At 40.1% G+C, this 15260-nt stretch overlaps 1 protein-coding gene and 1 pseudogene across 2 annotated transcripts in view; both read right to left on the reverse strand.

The window, feature by feature from the left end:
• Nucleotides 1-3663, reverse strand: part of LOC127491065 (large ribosomal subunit protein eL8-like) — a 41610-nt pseudogene extending 37947 nt beyond the window's left edge.
• Nucleotides 3664-5581: 1918 nt separating this feature from the next.
• WASHC3 (WASH complex subunit 3) overlaps nt 5582-15260 on the reverse strand; it is a 40448-nt gene continuing 30769 nt past the window's right edge. For both annotated transcript variants that reach the window (XM_002711226.5, XM_008256980.4), the window contains exons 6-7: nt 14457-14521; nt 5582-5781 (exon numbers count right to left, since the gene is read on the reverse strand). In XM_002711226.5, the coding sequence (XP_002711272.1) occupies nt 5697-5781; nt 14457-14521 (150 nt within the window). In that variant the 3' untranslated portion in view covers nt 5582-5696. The remainder of the gene's footprint in view (nt 5782-14456; nt 14522-15260) is intronic.

The following is a 15260-nucleotide window of genomic DNA, read 5'->3' on the forward strand; positions in this document are numbered from 1 at the left end:
AAATGACTTAAACGATCTAGTAAAGTAACTATATTCTGGGAAAAGTCAAATATTCAGTCCTCTCAAAAGTTGCTGTATGCAGGGCTGAATTGGCTTGATAAAAAGGAATCTCATCGTTCCTCTATTATGGGGGCTTATGGATACCAGCTAATAAATGGAAACCTGACTCCAAGCCATCTTGTGGTAGCTACAGTTAGGACAAGAGGATCTCTGTGGTTAGTTTCCTGGTCTTTTGAGGGCATACCTGGGATACTCTTATCAGCTTCACATTGGTTTGATGACCGATGAAATAAAACTCATCACAGTAGGGAGGCTCAAGGGGAAATCCCTAAAACTGCACTTTCCTACCTCAGTCAAGATAGTGAACCACAAACAATATTGCATTTTGAGAGGAGATGCAGATAACAGAATCCCTTTAAAAGGCTTGAAAGATGCAAATGAAATAACCCTCTTCATGGCCCCTGCTGAGACCACATGGGCCATGGTGGAAAGTGACTATTATGACCTCAACCAGTGGTAGTGCCAGTCATGGCTGCCATGCCCATTTCTTGGAACTTATCCACATAGTCTCTGAATAGTATGTGGCTGTTTATCTGGCAAAGTTTTTTTTTTTTTTCCAATCATTAAGAATACCAATCATGACTATGTTTGTGTGACAACAACAGTAGTTATTAACCTGGTCATCCCAGGACCATGTTACTTTTGTGCGCTCTCTCTCTCTCTCTCTCTCTCTCTGTGTGTGTGTGTGTGTGTGTGTTGTCTGCTGGGATCTTGCTCATCCTGACATTCCACAGAGCTCTGTGCTGGTTCTCTATGTTGATCAGACATCCAGTGAGCAAGAAGTACAAAAGGCTCTTCATGTTCTATTAGAGGCACACAGCCAGAGGATGGAAGATTCAAATACCTGCAGATTTTAGGTGTCGAATAGCCTGGGGGATGCTGGGATCTCCCCCTGAAGGTAAAGTATAAGTTCTTGAACCTGCACCCTCTATAAGAAGGTGGCAGCATGTTGGAGATGTCTTTGGCTTTTGAAAGCAACATATACTTTCTCAAAAATATTGCCTTGATCCATTTACAGGGTGACTTGCAGGGATGTCAATTTCATGAGGTGGCCAGAGCAAAGGAGGGCTGCCTCTGCCGCAGTCTCGGTCTGTCATAAAAGCTGTCTTACTTCTCAGGCTATATGACTCAGGTTACCATTGACGCAAGAGCTAACTATGGTAGAAAGCATTGTGTAGCATCCTTGGCAAGTCCCAAAGATGAATAGCACAGACTCTTTGGATAAGGAGCAAAGGGCATGCATTCTCATTGTTTGAAATGCAACTCTGGCATGCCTCTGTGCTCAGCAGAAACTGAGAATGTGACCATAGAGGACATCAAATGACTAACTGGAGCTGCTTTTCATGATCTGGGTATTAACAAATACACCATAGCATAAGGTTGCACAGTCACAGTGGCAACCCCTCAATTGATAGAAATCATACATTTGTGATCAAATATAAGTCCAGAAGTCACATGTGACAAGTGGCTTATCACTGACCCCCTATATTATTAACTCTTTTGCTCTAATGCTTCTCTTTAACCTATTCCTATGATCTCACGGAGAAGTCTCTATGGTCAGCTTTGTTAGTTATGGATGGCTACAATAATGAGGTATAATAAACACACTAAAATATTACAATCAGTAAGAAGCATTTATTACACATTCGGAGCCAGCTAGGATTGGCTACGCAGATTTTCTGATCCTGTTTGGTCTTGTATTGGTTGGTGAGTTATTGGAACAACTAAGCTCGGCTCCACATGTCCCTCACCCACCACTGGACTATTCTATTGATTTTTTTTTTTAATTACTTGAGAAGCTGAGAGTGCTTCCATTTGCTGGTTCATTAGTTCCCTCCCCAGATGCCTGCAATGACTGGGAGTGCTGAAGCTATGATCTGGAAACTCAATCCAGGTCTTGGACATGGGCGGAAAGAACCAAATTATTTGAGCCATTTCTACTGCTTCCCAGAGTCTGGGAAGAGGGAAGCTGGAATCAGGAACCAGGGTTGGGGATTAACCACAGGTATTCATATAAGCTAACTGCTAAGACAGATGTTTCCCTCTGCTGCCCACCCACAGTCATGTTCTTAATGTTAATAACATAGACACAAAGAGAAGGCAAGGTAATCAACTAAATATTTTCCAAGTCTCCACTTAGATCATATTTGCTAACATTTCTCTGGTCCAAACTGAATCATATGGTTCGGAGTTCAGAATCGAAAGGTGAGGCAGAATGATCTACCCAGAATTAGAGGGCGATGTAAAATTACATGGAAAAAAGCATGGAGATGGAGAAAAATGAAGATTTAAAGCTGTTTTTTTTTTTTGCAATATTAGCACACGTGTTAACAGAGAAGGGAAAATGTGGGACCTGTTCATAGAGAGACCAGGTTGGTATGTCAGTGTGAGCCAAAAATGGCAAGTACACTATTATCTGTGACAAATGTGGCCCTAAGAATTAGTGGCAAGGAGGAAATCTTTCCAGTGAACAGAGTTCCAAATGGTCCACTTTGAAATCATGTTGATGGAGAAAGATGTGGTTGGAGTTAAGATCAAGCACAGATTTTTGACCTCAATAACTACCTTGGTTGGTCAGGAGAACAGAAGGAGCAAGACTGGAAGATTAGACAGAAGTCTGATGGTGAGGCAAGTGGACAAAATTATGGCGGTGTGCACAAAGTGTGAAGATTTTTGTATCATGGCCACTCATGAGGAGGTGAAGATTAGGTGGACAGGAAGATTCCTTCAATAGATAGTTATCCTTGACCTTGATCCTGCCAGGCTCACCCAAAGAGCCCAAGGGTGGAGTAACCAGGGTGGAGAGATGGAGGCTGTGCATGGATGGGCTCAACAGCTAGGTTTTCCTCTCACTACGGCTACTCTAGTTTGTGCCAGTGCTGCATACTCAACCTGTCAGCAGCAGAGACCAAGAATTTAGTACAGAGGCAGAGATTAATCAGCTGCGTAGTAGCAAGTTATCTTCCTCAAATTCCTTCCACCCTGGATGAGGGAGGAATTCTTTCCTACTATAATTCTTACTTTTAACGTGAGTTTTTCTTCTCTTCCAGCAGCTCCCGTGCCAGCTGTACTATGGGATAGTCTATAGAATGCCTTTTACCAACATGATACCCTGCTTTATACTGCCTCAGCTGTAAAGACTACTTTGTAGCAAATGAATTACTGGATCTACTGGTCCTACCATATACAATATTATCCAGACGAAATAAATCTAATAGAACAATGGAAACAATGAAATGGTGTATTACAGGTTCAGTGTAGGTACCAGCTTAGCAATAACATCCTGCAGGATGCTCTTCTCCAAGATGTGGCTTAAACATGCAATACACCAATGGCCAGTAGATGATGCATTGTTTTAATCGTTAGAATTCATGGATACAGGAACCAAGAGGATAGAAGTAGGATTGGCCCTTCCTACTTCTATTCCCAGTGACTTACTTGCATAATTGTGCTTCTCATCCCTGCTACCTTAGACTTTTCTGGAAGTCTTGGTTTCCAGACAGGAGAGGAGGAAGGAGCTGGCACACTTCCACCAGAGAGCACAGTAAGGATTCCACTAATCAGAAGCTATTGCTGCCAGTTGGTCCATTTGAATTGCTCATGTCTGTGGGACAATGGGCAAAAAAAGGGAGTTGATATGCTGAATAACATGATGTGCTTGGGTTGTGATTACAAAATGAACCAGGGAGAATATGTCTGGAAGTTAGGTGACTCACTGGGGTATGTCTTGGTGCTTCCATGTCTGGGGTCAACAAACCAGACAATTTTGATAATCATATCCTAAAAAGGGCAAAGTAACCAGGGTCCTAGATACCTTAAGGGATGGAGGTCTGAGTCACTTTCAGGCAACCAACCTAGACCAGCTGAATTTGTGGCAAAGAGCAAGAGAAATCTAAAAATGGGTGATGAAAGTAGATGATGAATAGAATTTTTGCCTAGGTTCGGTTGCAGCAACAGAAACTATAGCTTGTTCCACTAATTCTCCTATATATTTTATATAGATTGTGCTGCATATCACCTTAAAGACTTGGTAATGGAGTAGACTCAAATAGCTCTGAGTAAGTAACAGACAACAAACACCGCCTTTGCCCCACATCACACTCATCTGTCTACATCTGCTATCAGCCACAGCTGCATTGATAGTTCTCAGAGAGATCAGACTTGTATTTTTCATTGGGGAAATCCCAGTGCAAGCATAAACCATGCCTCTTGGTCTGTTTTCTGTTCTGGTTCTTTTCCTTCTTTCCACAAAAAAGCACAATCCACAAATGCAGGGGTAATTAATTACCCCTGAAGGCAAATCTCACTTAATGGGGATGGGAAACTGGTTAACAAATGATGCCACTTGTATTAGGTGGACTATTCAGGGAGCATTCTGTAAGCTTCTCAGGTCTTGGAGCACTCAAGCACCAAATGACAACCATGATACCACACCTTGATACTGGTATTCTCCCTTTCTTCCCTTTATCTTCCTAGGATTACCTCACAAGTGACCTACATTTGAGTGTACCCAAATCTTTTTCTATTTCCAGGCGACCTAAACTAAAATGAGCACCATTAATCAAATGCATGTAGACTGTGCATACAATATTACTTAGGAAGAATTATTTGCAAGATGAGAAGAACATTTTTACTCTGCACAAATTGTTTTGTTTAGGCAACAAAGGAGTTGATGACAATGATGCTTGCTCACTCTGAACCACATTGCAGCTATTTTCAATTTCTATCTGATAATAAATACACTACCTATTTGACTTTGATAATATTACAAACTAATAACCAAATGGTGAAATGCTACATATGCTAATAAATACCACCCAATAAGTTCCATATCTATAATGCATATGATATGTACATGTAAAGTTGTCACAGAAAATGTTCAATCCAGTCTTTTCTGTCACCTATTTATGAAACAAATGCACGTATTTTCATGCCAAAATATTTACAAAAATTGAATCATTTATACAAATTCGCTTTTTGTTTTGCATTGAGTCTATGTTTGATCACTGAACTATTTGACTTCACCAAAAACTATTATTATTTCTTTGTTTGAAAGGCAGAGACAGAGACAGACAGAAATCTCCCATCTACTGGTTCACTCTCCAAATGCCCTCAAAAGCCAGGCCTGGGACAGACTGAAGAGAGGAGCTGGAACTCAGTCTAGTTCTTCAAGGTGGTAGCGTAGATCCAAGTTCTTGACTCATCATCTGCTTCCCAGGGTATTAGCAGAAGCTGGAATGGGGAATGGAGCCAGGACTCAAACCCAGGCACTTCCACATGGGCTGTGGATATCACAAGCAGCGTCATAACCTCTGTACCAAATGCAGATTCCAGGTTGACTTCATTTTAAAATGCTCATTACCTCCTTGAAATATCCCATCTTAGTATTTGTAGCCCTAGTTGCCGTTTATTTAGATTGCTCTCCTTTCCATTTCAGGGTCCTTTATTTTGGTAGCAACATATACTGGAAGGCTATAAATGCTTTGTTTACCTTTTTTAAAAAAACATAGAGGAAGCTTGGTGGTGGGTATGCAGCCATTTAATATTTTTATGAAAAAGAGTTGGAGTTTAGGCCCTCTCACAGAATGCAAAAATGCCCCTAACACATAGATTTTTAATTCTTATCAAAATTAAGCTTAGTCACTGAAAGAAGATTCACTATCTGAACTTTCTTCTATAGTTTTCTCACTTTCACCATCAGGCACTGGAGCATCTGGCCTCCTGAAACAGAAGAAGGGAAAAAAAATTAACGGGTTTTTCTAACTGAAGAAAGCACTTACAAACTGTAAATTAGGTTAATCTCAGAATATTGCTGCTAATAAATCTGCCAAGTCTTGTCCTTAACTGAGGGTCTCCTGCTCTACACCACAGCATGTTTCTCTCTGGCTTCTGCGCACCATGGGGATTAAGTGCTATTTCTGCAGAGGCCGTGGCGTTATTTTCTCCTGCCAGTGCGTACATAGTGTAATACCTCAGCACTTTCTGCTTCTCATTCCCATGGAGACCCAACTCTAGACAGAGATGCGATCTGTAGAGGCTGGCATTACTAGTGCTAAATCTCGGCACCCTCAAGGGCACATGGGGTTCAGAGAAGGGTAGCTAGTCACGGAAAGAAAAGGAAAGCCTTCATGTTCAGGAAAGCTGCAGAGAAAAATTTAGAAACAGAAGAAAGCTCAAGAACAGCTATTAAAAAACAGGTAATAACTGGCCAGCGCCACGGCTCAATAGGCTAATCCTCCGCCTTGCGGCGCCGGCACACCGGGTTCTAGTCCCGGTCGGGGTGCCGGATTCTGTCCTGGTTGCCCCTCTTCCAGGCCAGCTCTCTGCTCTGGCCCAGGAGTGCAGTGGAGGATGGCCCAAGTGCTTGGGCCCTGCACCCGCATGGGAGACCAGGAGAAGCACCTGGCTCCTGGCTTCGGATCAGCGCGATGCACCGGCTGCAGCGTGCCGTTCGCAGCAGCCATTGGAGGGTGAACCAACGGCAAAGGAAGACCTATCTCTCTGTCTCTCTCTCTCTCACTGTCCAGTCTGCCTGTCAAAAAATTTAAAAAATTAAAAAAAAAAAGAAACAGGTAATATGTACATTTTTCAGGAGAGAGGAGTGCTTGGTCAAAGAAAGTTCTTAATGTTTGTTTGTTTAATGCTTTCACTTAATGTTTTGTCTTGAGAAAACAAATATAAAAGTTCAAGTTGATAAAAATACTCTTTCAAAGTGTCCCCAGGTACAGTGGAGCCATGAGAATGGTTAAACTTCCCCTCGGCATGGATGTGCTGTTATAGATCAAAGTGAAATCTTTCTTAAAAAATATTTATCTGTTTTTTTGAAAGCCAGAGTTACAGAGAGGGAGAGACAGAGATAGAGACAGAGACAGAGAGACAGAGAGAGAGAAAGAGAGAGAGAGAGAGATGGATGAGAATGAATGGATCTTGCATCTAGTGGTTCACTTCCCAGATGGCTGAAATGGCCAGGGCTGGGACTGGCCAAAGCTAGGAGCCAGGAGCTTCATCCAGGTTCCTCACCTGGGTGGCAAGGATGCAAAGACTTGGGCCATCCTCTGCTGCTTTCCCCAGGCCATTAGCAGGGAGCTGGATTGGAGGTGGAGCAGCTTCTATGTAGGATTCTGGTATCACAGATGGTGGGTTTCACCTGCTCTGCCACAATGCCAGCCCCCAAAATGAAACTGTAACAGTGGTTTTTAAAACAGTCAACTAGATAGGCCCCAACAGTGTTTGTGCAAGTAAATCCTTTAATCAGTACAGCAGCCCTATTGCTCACTCCGTATTCGCTCTTCCCAGAAAGTAAATTAAGCAAGGAAAGTATACTTTTGGGGACACTAAGAGGAAAAGGAGGAATAATACAGCTACTATGACTTAATTATTAAAAACTACCAGACTTATTTCTCCCCCAAGCTTCTTGATTCTTATTAAAGATTTAGGACACGCAAGAAAAAAAACTTCTCTTTACCACGAACTGAAATTATTTTTACTAAAATAAAAAGTATACTCTACTGGTTTCTTTCATTTATTAAAACTAACGGCCTAAATTTTAAAATATACGTGGCATGTCACAAAATAGCAAGAAATGCTAGCATTGCTCCCTAGCTGTCAGATAAAAACTCAACTGTCTGCTGAGCAATTTCAGATTATGCCTATAAGGAAGCCACATGGATCCAGTACAATAAGGCTGTAAAGCTGAGTGTAGCATTTCCAGCTTTTGTCTGATGCTCCATCTGCCCAAAATACTAACATGGGTCCTTTGTCTTCTTCCCTCTTCATAGAAGCAGCAACTCTATAAGTAACAGGCATGAATACTGCACAGATTTCCTCCCCAGGAAATTTCTCTTTGCCATATAGTTGATCTCTTACTGTCTCTACTTTGTTAAAAAAGGAAAAAATCACCAAACAGATTTCAATACCATATCAAAATTATATTAATATGTACGACAACTCTAACAAACAAAACAATGTACATTACTCCTTAAAATAAATGCTGGCCGGTGCAGCGGCTCAATAGGCTAATCCTCCACCTAGCGGCGCCGGCACACCAGGTTCTAGTCCCGGTCGGGGCGCCGGATTCTGTCCTGGTTGCCCCTCTTCCAGGCCAGCTCTCTGCTCTGGCCCGGGAAGGCAGTGGAGGATGGCCCAAGTGCTTGGGCTCTGCACTTCATGGGAGACCAGGAGAAGCACCTGGCTCCTGCCTTTGGATCAGCGCAGTGCGCCGGCTGCGGCAGCCATTGGAGGGTGAACCAACGGCAAAGGAAGACCTTTCTCTCTGTCTCTCTCTCACTATCCACTCTGTCTGTCAAAATAAATAAATAAATAAATAAATGCTACTTAAGAAAAGCATAAGACAGCTCTCTGCTATGGCCTGGGATAGCAGTAGAAGATGGCCCAAGTCCTTGGGCCCCTGCACCCACGTGGGAGACCTGGAAGAAGCTCTTGGCTCCTGGCTTCGGATCGGCACAGTTCCAGTCGTTGCAGCCAATTGGGGAGTGAACTAACGGATGGAAGACCTCTTTCCCTCTCTCTCTCTCTCTGCCTCTCCTCTCTCTGTGTAACTCTGACTCTCAAGTAAAAAATAAATAAATCTTAAAAAAAAAAAAAAAAAAGGATAAGAGCAGCTTAGGTCTAGAGGGGAGTGAAACTTTAAAATTCATTAAGTTAGGTAAATAACCATTTATTAATACATGTGACAATGTAATATATGGTAAAGATCACAAATCCCAGTCAGACTGTCTGTGTTCCAATCCCAACCATGGTTACTTATTGGGAAACTCTGGTGAAGCTATTAACCACTCCGTTCCCAACTAACCGGTCGGGCAGTTGTAAATTATTAAGTAAACATAAAGTATATCTAGTACATAGAAAGTAGCATATAAATGTCACCTGCTGTTTCATTACTATTTTCATCATCATAATGAACCTAGGATTTGTTAGGAATTATGTGGGGAATCAGAGATAAAGAGGTGAAAAATAAGTAGCTCCTGTCCTTAACCAGCTACTATTTTAGTGGGAAAAATATAAATACAAATGAATTACTGTTATAGAGTATGATATACAAAAATAGTCAAACTACGTTTGTGTATAAAGAAAAAGTAATTATAGCAAAAATAAAACCAGTTAACAAGCTATTTTTAGAACTGTCCAATCATGGAATTGAGGTCTACTGTATCCTCAATTCAGCTGAAACTCAACTTTAATCCATTATGTTGCTATGTAGCAGAAGGTAGACAAAAAAATTACTGGCAGATAAGAAATTCTGTTAGATGTCAGGAAAATCTGCTGGACATTCTTTGTAAAAGAAAGTTGTCCTGTTTTCCAGTATTCCTTTCCTTAACACTAATAAATTCCTCCTGGTCTTAGTGCTTAAGTAGGCTAAAGTGGTTACTTTTACTCTGGCAACCAAAAGAGTAGTTATTCCACCATCTGGGTGGACAGTATAAATGTCTTTTGAATAGATATTGCTAGGACAAATGCCAACTAAGCTGATTCTGTTCAAAGCCTGCATAGTAACTCAGGCTCAATTATATTGCTTCTGTAACCAAATCAATATGTTATACATTGCACCCTTCCTTCCACCAAGATGAAGAGTGTGATCAGTTGAATTTCCATTGTAGAAGTTTATTTCAGATGTTCAGTTTGAGAAACAGAGTATAACTTAAAAAGAGAACTACTCTGTAAAGGTTAAATATGTCTGTGGAAAATGCAATGGTGTAGAGCTAACTACAGGATTACAGATAAGCTGTGATCCGAAAGCCTGGGAAGTGGAGTATTTAGAATTTGCTATGAGTCTTCCATTAAAATATTCATAGATTACAACTAAGATTTATTGGACATTTACTGCTTGCCCAGAGCTCTGCTAAGTGCATATATCATGTATCTAAGTCTGAAGAACTTTATGAGGAGGTGATTTCTTCTATGTTTCATTTTACTAATGAGGAAACATCTACAGAGAGGTAGAAAGTGATAGGGCAGAACTGAACCCAAGGAAGTAGATCATCTCCAACATGAGCCTTATCCATCATGAATTTCATCTTTTGCGCATGGGCTGGTCTATTTACCTTAGATTCATAAAAGTACCAATTACCAGATGATAATACTAACCTTAGCTCCTGGGATATAAGTTAAGAACACAAAATAGGAAGGAGAGAAACTCTTTTCCCCCCTAGTAAGAAAATCTAGGAATTGACTGGAAGGATTTTTAAGGCATGAGTTATCTTTCTTCATTTATGAATGCAAAACTAAAACAGATTAACCTTTAAAAATTTTCCATTTTATTTTCCCCCCAAACTCTTTGAGTATGATAGTGACAAAGATATTATTTCACATATCTTCAATGGTAGTAAACTAATTTTTACAAGCTAAACAGGACTAATCCTTGGTTATATAAGAATTACAGTTATTTTCAAAACTTGTATTTTTAAAAATAAACATTCATTTAGGAGTTTCAAATTAATAATGCATTTCCTTCAGTTTTGTAGACCTCAATTCTATGACAGTCATTTTTTTTGTTTGTTTTGGAAAACTGCCAGGTTCTCTTTTCTCATATAAAATTTTCAGATTGCATACTCTTACCTTTCGAAGTTTTATATATACAACAATTAAATATCAAAGTATTTTCTGAACAATATTGTTGCTATATCAACCTCAGTTTTGCTCTTTGTGCAGTGCAGAGACACCTTGCCTATTTCTTCTAACAGTTATATGGTCTGTCTTATTACCTAAAGCTAATAAAAAGCACATGTATATTATACTTTAAAAAAGAAAACATTACAATGCTTACTGAAAGGTCTTAGATGAGTTGTAAAATGTACCTAAGATTCTAAATAAAAGTGTATTCTTCCCTTAGATGGCACATTTTCTTCTCCTTCATCATCTCATACTTTTCTCCCAAAGTGAGGCTCCTTAATGCTTATATAAACGTGATTCCCAAAGTGCCAGAATTCCTCTGTTAAGGCGGTTTATTCCACTTATCATATCCTGCTAAATGTATTTGGAACTATTTTGCTATTAGTGGTGATAGGTTTCAGTGAGTCACCTCCACTCTAACCAGTGCCCCTGGTAACCAATGGCATGTACTCATGAGGTAATGGATTGGAATTCAGGCTCCAGGCTGTGGCTGGGGAGCAGCTTTTCTGTAAGACAATGTTAACTGTTACGGGAATTCTACACTAAAACTTGGCATCCCCTCACAATGGAATGTTTCTCAACATTTATAGACAATGACATACCCTCAAACTTGCTAAGTGAGATACACCAGAGTCATGGGATGCTTGGGATTTTCTCCTGATAGTCACCCATGAACATCTTATACTGAACAGTGTCTTGGAGAATAAAAAATTGGCCAGGCCAACGAGTTGAGGGGAAGAGAACTCCACAAAAAGGAAAGAAAACATTTAAAGACACCAGTAGGGAATGATATCCTGTCCACAGAGAGGCCGAGGGAGCTGCAAGCAATTTACTATGACTGTATAACATGGGCTGTTCTAGAAGAGTGGCAAAAGCTGAAGTTCGAGAATCTGAGTCTTAACAATAAAAGCATTCATGCACACTGCTAAGATGTTAGACTACATGTTACAGGAAGTAGAGAATCACAGGAAGATCTGAAGCAAGTCTAAGGTAGGAACCAAGCCACAGGCTGCAATGAATGCCTCAAAAGACAGCAGGGGCCGGTGCCGTGGCTCAATAGGCTAATCCTCCGCCTGCGGCGCCGGCACATCGGGTTCTAGTCCCGGTCAGGGCGCCAGATTCTGTCCCAGTTGCTCCTCTTCCAGACCAGCTCTCTGCTGTGTCCCGGGAGTGCAGTGGAGGATGGCCCAGGTCCTTGGGCCCTGCACCCCATGGGAGACCAGGAGAAGCACCTGGCTCCTGCCTTCGGATCAGCATGGTGCACTGGCTGTAGACGCTGGCCACAGCGGCCATTGGGGGCTGAACCAACGGAAAAGGAAGACCTTTCTCTGTGTGTGTCTCTCTCTCACTGTCCACTCTGCCTGTCAAAAAAAAAAAAAAAAAAAAAAAAAAAAAGAAAGAAAGAAAGAAAGAAAAAAAAGAAAGACAGCAGGAAAACAATCGGGCTGCTATCATAATTCAGGTGAGAAATGATGAGGACCTGAACTAATTAGCAATGAGTATGGAGGCATGTGGTCAGAAATGAAAGATACTAAAAATAAGAAAATCATAGTGATTGACATAGTAGGGGTAACAGGATTGGATATCCAGGATATGTTGACTCATTAGGGTGCTGATTTTCCATTTATTACATTTTCTCTACACACAAATATCATTTTAAAGATCATATTAGCTCTGTTATTATATAAGGTATACTGTGTATTTCCAGAAGCAAAAATGAGGTCATAATATATTAATAACATATATTCCAATGACTATTAAGATGGATTGGATCCATATGCTCAATTCACATTCAATTATGTCAAAATCCATCTAATTTTAAAGCATGTGTCAGAAACAATTTCCAAAACAAATGCCAAATGTCCCAGAGATACTTTATTTCAAATTACCAAGCTATGCCATTGCACTTGAGCTGTTTGCTACTTGTATATATATTAAATATAGATATATGCTGGAAAATTTGTTCATACAAACATTAAAAATTCACAAATTTTGTATTTTGGAAGACAAAAATGAGAAAAACTTCTGTGGCATTTCACCTCTGAAATGTCCACATTTTCTTAAAGGGTTGAGAGCTAAGAAAAATTTCAAAGCATGCTGTTAGTACAGTATAATGCCTATAACACCCTAAATACGTTGGAGGGAACTAAAAATCCCAAAATGGAAATCTTTTTTTTTTTTTTTTAAAGATTTAATTATTTATTTGAAAGGCGGAGTTACAGAAAAGAAGAGGCAGAGAGAGAGAGCTTCCATCCACTGGTTCACTCCTCAAATGGCCACAATGGCCTAAGCTGGGCTGCTCTGAAGTCAGAAACCAGGAGTTTCTTCTGGGTCTCCCAAGCAGGTTCAGGGGCTCAAGGACTTGGGCCATCTTCTACTGCATTACCAGGCCAAGCAGAGAGCTGGATTGGAAGTGGAACAGCAGGGACTCGAACTGGTAGTAATGCAGGGGCTGGCTTTACCCGTTACACCGCATCACCAGTTCCAGAAACATTCTTTATTAAGAATCTAGATACTTGTAAAATTGAATAGTTTGGAAGAATTCATTAAGATACATTTTATCCAGGATGAACTATGTTAGCCAGGTTTGTTCCGATGGAATGAATGATTCTCAAATTTCTGAACCATAATTTTTTAGCATTTCTCAAAAAATATTTTATAAAATGTACACAAACTAGTACTTAGTTTAATAATAACCATTAATGTGCACTTAGGGTGACTTTATCCTATTTATTTCTCATTCTGGCTCCACCTAGATCATTTTAGAATAAATTTCCTACACACTAAGGATCTTTGATGGTAGGTAATAACTCTCTCTCATCCAACAACAAAACACCACACAAGAAAAATGTAGCAGGAAAAGAAAGAAAGAAATAACAAAAACAACCTGTGAGAGGTACCTGGCCTAGTGGTTAAGATGCCACGTGCCATGCCCACATTCCACATGAAAATGCCTGGGTTCTAGTGCTGGCTGTTCTCCTAACTACAGCTTCCTGGTACTGTGCACCCTGAGAGCCATCAGGTAATGGCTCAAGTGGCTGGATCTCTGCCACCACTGATGTATGGGGATCCTGTACTGAGTTCCTGGCTTCTCTACCAGGCCCCATGCTCAGGCTGTTGTGGGCATTTGGGGAGTAAACCAGCAGATGAAGCTGTTGCCTCTATTTGTCTCTTAAATAAATAACTAAATAAAAATTTTTAAAAACCAACATAAAAACCTGTCATCAAATTTCAGTTCCTTTAGATATCTAGATATACTTTGATCCATTGTGGCATAGTAGGCAAAGCTACCTGTGATGCCGGCATTCCACGTGGGCACTAGTTCATGTCCCACCTGCTCCACTTCCAATCCAGTTCCCTGCTAATGGCCTGGGAAAAGCAGAAGATATCCAAAGTGGTCGGGCCCCTACCACCCATGTGGGAGACCCAGTAGAAGTTCCTGGCTCCTGGCTCCAGCCTGACCCAGTATTGGCAGTTGTGGTTATCTGGGGATTGAACCAGCAGATGGAAGATATCTCATTCTCTCTCTCTCTATGTCTCTCCCCCTCTCTCTGTAACTCTTTCAAGTAAATAAATAAATCTTTAAAAAAAAATGCTCCTAAAATGTGCAAAGGCTGGTTTCGTTAGCATAGGACCCCTCCCCCCTTTTTTGTAACATAGCAGGGACTCTACAAAAATAGTTTCTTCAACCATAAAACACTATATAGGAAAAAATGCTGATAAATTTAATATCTTGACAGAAATGTCATTATATTAGAATTACTTACTCAAGAAGATCTGGATCTAGACCTTCAGATATCATTTTGTTTCTTATTGCCATCACTGGAACACCCTAAGCAAAAGACACAAGACAATAACCATTAAAAATGGCCCATTAAATGTTTCTATATAGAAACTAAAATAAGAAATTTAGATATCTCATTACTTAAAATAATTCTTAGTTTACATTACTATGCACATAGCCACTGAAGAACACATTAAGGCACATATTTTACACTGACTTAATGGAATCAGTGTTATCCAATACCACAGAAGCCCAAATTAAATTACTGAGGCTTATTCATTAGTAATTCTGAGGGTTAGAAAGCAGAGATCATATTCTCACTCTCATATCACCCAAAGGGGGAAAACAACAATGCCAAATGATCAAACACTGGCTGGAGCAACACAAAGATTATTTAACTATATGAAAAACTTTTTTCAAATAAAGATAGATTTCAGAGTCTTTAAAAAAATAATGGTTAGTTACCTTAACGTTCTTTCTTTAGACAAATCATCCAACTCTATCTGGACACCTCAGGCACAGAGGTCAAATGAATTTAAGAATTCAAAGAATTCTTTCTCCTAGGACTATATTATATATCTTCCCAACACCAACACAAACACTAAGTAATGATAATTCTAGAAGTGTATAAATAGCAAAAATACTGATAATTTGTGAATTTTAGAGATCTAGTTAAGAATATAAAAACATAAGAAAAGCGTAGGTCAATAAATACAAATTTACTTGAAAAGGAAACTGATTTGATGACTAAATAAACACTGAACGCTCATTTGGTAAAGCTCTCAGG

The sequence above is a fragment of the Oryctolagus cuniculus genome, chromosome 11 (genome assembly GCF_964237555.1).
Source record: "Oryctolagus cuniculus chromosome 11, mOryCun1.1, whole genome shotgun sequence".
NCBI classification, from domain to species: Eukaryota; Metazoa; Chordata; class Mammalia; order Lagomorpha; family Leporidae; genus Oryctolagus; species Oryctolagus cuniculus.